Genomic DNA, 6,000 nt, shown 5'->3' on the forward strand with positions numbered 1-6,000 from the left:
GTAAGTAAAAATGTTTTAGAAGTCCTGGCATTTCTTAAAATAAGTACATGTAATTTTATAGGTACATTAACAAAAATGTTTTGCATTTATTTATTTATTTATTTTAATTTTTTCTTTTTTTTTTTTTGAGATGGAGTTTTGCTCTTGTTGCCCAGGCTGGAGTACAACGGTGCAATCTCAGCTCACTGCAATCTCCGCCTTCTGGGTGCAAGCATTCTCCTGCCTCAGCCTCCTGAGTAGCTGGGATTACAGGCATGCACCACCATGCCCGTCTAATTTCGTATTTTTAGTAGAGATGGGGTTTCTCCACATTGGCCAGGCTGGTCTCGAATTCCCTACCTCAGGTGATCTGCCCACCTCGACCTCCCAAAGTGCTGCGATTACAGGCGTGAGCCACCATGCCCGGCCTATTTATTTATTTATTTTTTTGAGACAGATCTCACTCTGTTGCCCAGGCTAGAGTGCAGTGGTGCAATCTTGGCTCACTGCAACCTCTGCCTCCTGGGTTCAAGCGATTCTTCTGCCTCAGCCTCCCAAATAGCTGGGATTACAGGCATATACCACCATACCTGGATAATTTTTGTACTTTTAGTAGAGATGGGGTTTCACCATGTTGGCCAGGCTGGTCTCGACCTCCTGACCTCAAGAGATCCACCTGCCTCGGCCTCCCAAAGTGCTGGGATTATAGGCATGAGCCACTGCGCCTGGCCCGAGAGTTTTTTTAAATGAATGTTTTACAGTTAGAACTAACCTCTTCATTTACCTCACTTAATTTCTGAAAACACTGTGTCTTCCAACTGCTCTGTGTTTCCAAAGATTAAAATTAGCCTTGCGGAGCAGAGCTGTTTTCTCGTAAACCCCTGTGAGTGCCCAGACTCTTTGCAGGAGATTCTCAGGGGGCGTCTGCCCACTCCCACGGATGTAATACACCCTTCCTGCTGCTCCTAAGACCACCATGAGGAAGGCTAAGAATTGCCCTCTTGAATGAATTTGTTGTATTTTTAAGAATAGCATTAAATACTGTTATCTACAACTTTCCTTAATCATTTTATGCTCTACTCACCTTAATTTGTCACATTTGTTTGTACAACAATAACAATTAAAAATATCGGCGGTGCGCGGGGCAAGCCTGTAATCCCAGCACTTGAGCCGAGACCGGCGATCACGAGGTCAGGAGATCGAGACATCCTGCTAACAAGGTGAAAACCCGTCTCTACTAAAAATACAAAAAACAGCCGGCGAGGGTGGGCGGGCGCCTGTATATCCAGCTACTCGGGAGACTAGGCAGGAGAAGGCGTAAACCCGGAGCGGAGCTGCAGTGACTGAGATCCGGCCACGCAACTCCAGCCCGGGCGACAGAGCAAGGACTCGCCTCGGAAAAAAAAAAAAAAAAAAAAAAAAAAATCTGGAGAATTTTCTATAAAAAAAACCAAGTGAATGAGATTGTTACAAAGGGTAATTTTGTATGGGTGGAATAATAAAAGTTGAACTTGAGAAGATGCAGTGTTTTAGACTGAAACTGATGGTTCGTTCTTTTTTCCCCTTCTTTCTAACAGGCCTTATTCCACTGCTGGGGATTGATGTGTGGGAGCACGCTTATTACCTTCAGTATAAAAATGTCAGGCCTGATTACCTAAAAGCTATTTGGAATGTAATCAACTGGGAGAATGTAACTGAAAGATACATGGCTTGCAAAAAGTAAACCACGATCATTATACTGAGTATGTTAAGCTCTTTATGACTAGTTTTGTAGTGGTATAGAGTACTGCAGAATACAGTAAGCTGCTCTATTGTAGCGTTTCTTGATGTTGCTTAGTCACATGTTTCATAAACAACTTCATGTTCTGAATAATTTCTTACTAAACATTTTGTTATTGGGCAAGTGATTGAAAATAGTAAATGCTTTGTGTGATTGAGTCTGATTGGACATTTTCTTCAGAGAGCTAAATTATAGTTGTCATTATAAAACCATCAAAAATATTCCATCCTTATACTTTGGGGACTTGCAGGGATGCCTTTCCAATCCTATTTTGTTGCAGTTATAGAAAATCTCGTCTTTTTGCCCCAGTTACTTAACAATAAAATATTAACACTTTCCCAAGGGAAACCCTCGGCTTTCTATAGAAAACTGCACTTTTTGTTGAGTAATCCTCTGCAGTGATACTTCCGGTAGACGTTACCCAGTGGTTTTGTTATGGTCAAATGTTCCTGTATAGTTTTTGCAAATAGAGCTGTATACTGTTTCAATGTAGCAGGTGTAACTGAACTGGGGTTTGCTCACCTGCGCAGTAAAGGCAAACTTCAACAGCAAAACTGCAAAAAGGTGGTTTTTGCAGCAGGAGAAAGGAGGATGTTTCTTTGCAGGGTGCCAAGCAAGGAGAATTGGGCAGCTCATACTTCAGACCTGATCTCCATGATGACTTCCAAGCTAGAGTTTTTAAAGGCAGTGGTAAATTTCAGGAAAGCAGAAGTTAAAGGCAAAATTGTAAATCAGTTGAGATCGGGTGCATTCAGGGTGGATTGGCTGTATACCAAAATTGTAAATCAATACATGAAGCTTATATATTGGTTTGGCCTGAAAGGTGAAGTGGGTGGGCTTATAGGTTATGGTGGATTCAAAGACTCCCTGATTTGTGATTGGTTAAGGAAGCAAAGCTTTGTCTAAAAACTTGGGGTCCACAGAAAGGAACAAAAAGGTCAGGCCAGGCCCCTCAGCAAGAAACTTAGAACAAAGAATGGAGGTCAGAGTTTAGTCCCTGGTGTTCCCCCTTATCTGATGTCTGTGTGAATCCATTTGGTGGGGGCCTGGGTTTCTGAAAAGTAGCTCAGGGACACATGTTAAGGGTGTCTCTAGGAGACTAACTTCCCTGGCTATTGTTTGAAACTGTTACTACTTTCTTGCTTATCAGGTTGCTGGTTTACTTCTCAGGGCTAGCTAGGTGCCTGGAATTTTCAGTGAAGGAACTCAAGATTTTCCTTTATTTCTGTGCTTGTGGGAATCCCCCTGGCACACCCCAAAGAGGGGTCCCTGCTCCATCTCACAGGGATCTTTTTTTATATTTGGCTTATCATGCATTTCCCATGTTGTTTCATCATCTCCCTAATTTCCTGTTTTTGAGTATTTCATTTGTTTCTAATTGTTGTTACAGGTCATGCTGGGGTGGGGTGAGTAACTCTGTGCACATAGGTTTATCTCCTATTGGAATATTTTCTTTATATAGGCTTTTGTTTTTTTGTTGTTTTTTTTTTTTTTTCTGGAGATGGAGTCTTGCTCTGTTGTCCAGGCTGGAGTGCAGTGGCATGATCTCGGCTTACTGCAACCTCCGCTTCCCAGGTTCAATTGATTCTCCCACCTCAGCCTCCTGAGTAGCTGGGATTACAGGTGCATGCTACCATGCCTGGCTAATTTTTGTATTTTTAGTAGAGACAGGGTTTCACCATGTTGGCCGGGGTGGTCTCGACTCCTGACCTCAAGTGATCCATCTGGCTCAGCCTCCCAAAGTGCTGGGATTACAGGCATGAGCCACGGCACCTGGCCTATATAGACTTTTCTCTTAAACCTATTTAGTAATGTTTTCCCAAGTTTATTTTAATTTTAATTTTGTCCCCAACCTTATTTTCTATTTTTTTTTTCAAGGAAAATGGGGTAACTTAGCAGTTTCAATATTGAAGACTGAAGTTAAAAAAAAAAATTTAAATTCAAGGTACTTTTAAAATTCAATTAGAAAATAGGCTTTAAAATGTTTAGAGATGAGAGTACCGAAACTGTGTGCATGTGTATGTGTGTGTACACATGCTTGTGGATTGGAAAAACTTTGAAGACTGATTGCTTTTCATTATATATGTATCACAGTGAAACGGCTTTTATGTGTCATATAAGATTACTACTTGGCTCTCTAAACAAGGTGGTGACTCTGTGTAAGTAGATGGGCAAGTGGAACCTTTTGGAAGATGAGCTTTTGAATATAAGTCGTCTGCTAGATCATGGTTTGTATTGAACTAACAAGGTTTGCAGATTTGCTGACTTACGTAAAGCTTTTTGATTCCTACTAAGCTTTAAGATTTAAAAAATAATCAATGTTGAAATTTCTATGGGGCTCTATTTTTGCTTTGGCTTTCTGGTGAGAGAGTGAGGAAGCATTCTTTCCTTCATTAAGTTTGTCTTCTCTTCTGGATAGATTGATTTTAAGAGACTGAGGGAATTTACAAACTAAGATTTTAATCATCTGGTGGAAAAGGAGACTTTAAGATTGTAAAACAGGCTGGGTGGGGTGACTCACATCTGTAATCCCAGCACTTTGGGAGGCCAAGGCGGGTGGCTCACTTGAAGGAGTTCAAGACCAGCCTGGCCAACATGGTGAAACCCTGTCTCTACTAAAATACAAAAAAATTTTAAAAGATTGTTTAGCTCTGTTTTCGTAATAGAAATAGAAAAGTAAAGTTGCCTTTTCTTCTGAAAAGAGCGAGTATTGTTCATCCAAGAAGGGTTTTGTGACTGAATCACCAGTGCCTGTCCTAGTCATAGCTGTGCTTCAAAAACCTTAGCATGATTAGTGTTGGAGCAAAACAAGGAAGCAAAGCAAATACTGTTTTTGAAATTCTGTTACTTGAACTATTTTGTAATAATTAAACTTTGATGTCGAGAAATTACAACTTTATTGTACACTTCATTGCAGCTTGAAATTCATGGTCTTAAAGTGAGATTTGAGTTTCTATTGAGCACCTTTAAAAAATAATACCAAACCATAAAGTTAAAATTGATGTATATTGAGTCATATCTAAAACCAGGTATAAACGTAAATTGCATTTCCTGTTTTAATTTCAGGGGAACTACTGTTTGGGAAAGCTATTATTAGGCAAATGTTTTAAAAATTACTGTTTCTCATTTTCAGTCATACCCTAATGATCCCAGCAAGATAATGTCCTGTCTTCTAAGATGTGCATCAAGCCTGGTACATACTGAAAATCCTATAAGGTCCTGGATAATTTTTGTTTGATTATTCATTGAAGAAACATTTATTTTCCAATTGTATGAAGTTTTTGACTTAATAAAGGAATCTGTCAACCATCAAAGAGGTCTGCATTATGCTTGCATGTCAAAAACATTAACAGTCCTATAATGTTCTATCATTTTCACTGAGTTTCTGTGGGAAAGGAATAGTAAATAATAGGTAGTTGAAATACTACTCTTAAGACCAAGAACTCCAGTCATATCTGTAATAACATCATCTGATAACATAAAAGCATAGTATTAGGGATATAGGACAAAACCAAAGTGGTTTTGCTGTTGTCACATACCACTCAATACTTTTACACCAGATTGTCCAGTGGACACCAGCTGGATGTCCTATAATTCAATTCTGATACTATCTACCTGGAATTGAAGTCAGATCCCACAGGTGGAGGGCTCAGACCACAAGACTGCCCCCACGTCAGATACCAATCGCAAGTCCCTGTACTTCTGACTGGCTATAAAATGGGGTTCCCGTGACCCCTTCCTTCGTTTTGATTTATTTGCTAGAGCAGCTCCCAGAACACAGGGAAACACTCTACTTATGTTTACCCATTTTTAATTTTATTACTTTATTAAAATTACATATTGGGTACAATACTAATTTATTGTAAAGGATCTTTCATTGATTTATTTATTTAGAGATGGAGTCTTACTGCATCATCCAGGCTGGTGTGCAGTGGTGCAATCTCAGCTCACTGCAACCTCCTCCTCCTAAGTTCAAGCGATTCTCGTGCCTCAGCCTCCCAAGTAGCTGGGATTACAAGTGTGCACCACCACAGCCAGCTACTTTTTGTATTTTTTGTAGGAATGTGGTTTCACTCCGTTGGCCAGGCTGGTCTCAAATTCCTGACCTCAAGTCATCCACCCACCTCAGCCTCCCAAAGTGCTGAGATTACAGGTGTGAGCCATGGCCTCTGGCCTGTAGAGGATATTTCAAAGGATACAGATGAACAGCCAGATGGGAGAGATGCACAGGGCAAAACGTA

The 6,000-nt window shown here is 40.4% G+C and overlaps 1 protein-coding gene across 2 annotated transcripts in view; it reads left to right on the forward strand.

Annotated features, from left to right (window-relative positions):
- SOD2 (superoxide dismutase 2) overlaps positions 1–5,073 on the forward strand; it is a 62,097-nt gene extending 57,024 nt beyond the window's left edge. The window contains exons 5-6 of one of the 2 annotated variants that reach the window (XM_017853514.1): positions 1,557–1,721; positions 4,893–5,073. In XM_017853514.1, coding sequence (XP_017709003.1) covers positions 1,557–1,702 — 146 coding nt within the window. In that variant the 3' untranslated portion in view covers positions 1,703–1,721; positions 4,893–5,073. Of the gene's footprint in view, positions 1–1,556 lie in introns of both variants that reach the window. The other variant, XM_017853513.1, reaches the window with a different exon arrangement.
- The last annotated feature ends 927 nt before the right edge of the window (positions 5,074–6,000 follow it).

The sequence above is a fragment of the Rhinopithecus bieti genome, unplaced genomic scaffold (assembly GCF_001698545.2).
Source record: "Rhinopithecus bieti isolate Rb0 unplaced genomic scaffold, ASM169854v2 scaffold_37503, whole genome shotgun sequence".
Lineage (NCBI taxonomy): Eukaryota > Metazoa > Chordata > Mammalia > Primates > Cercopithecidae > Rhinopithecus > Rhinopithecus bieti.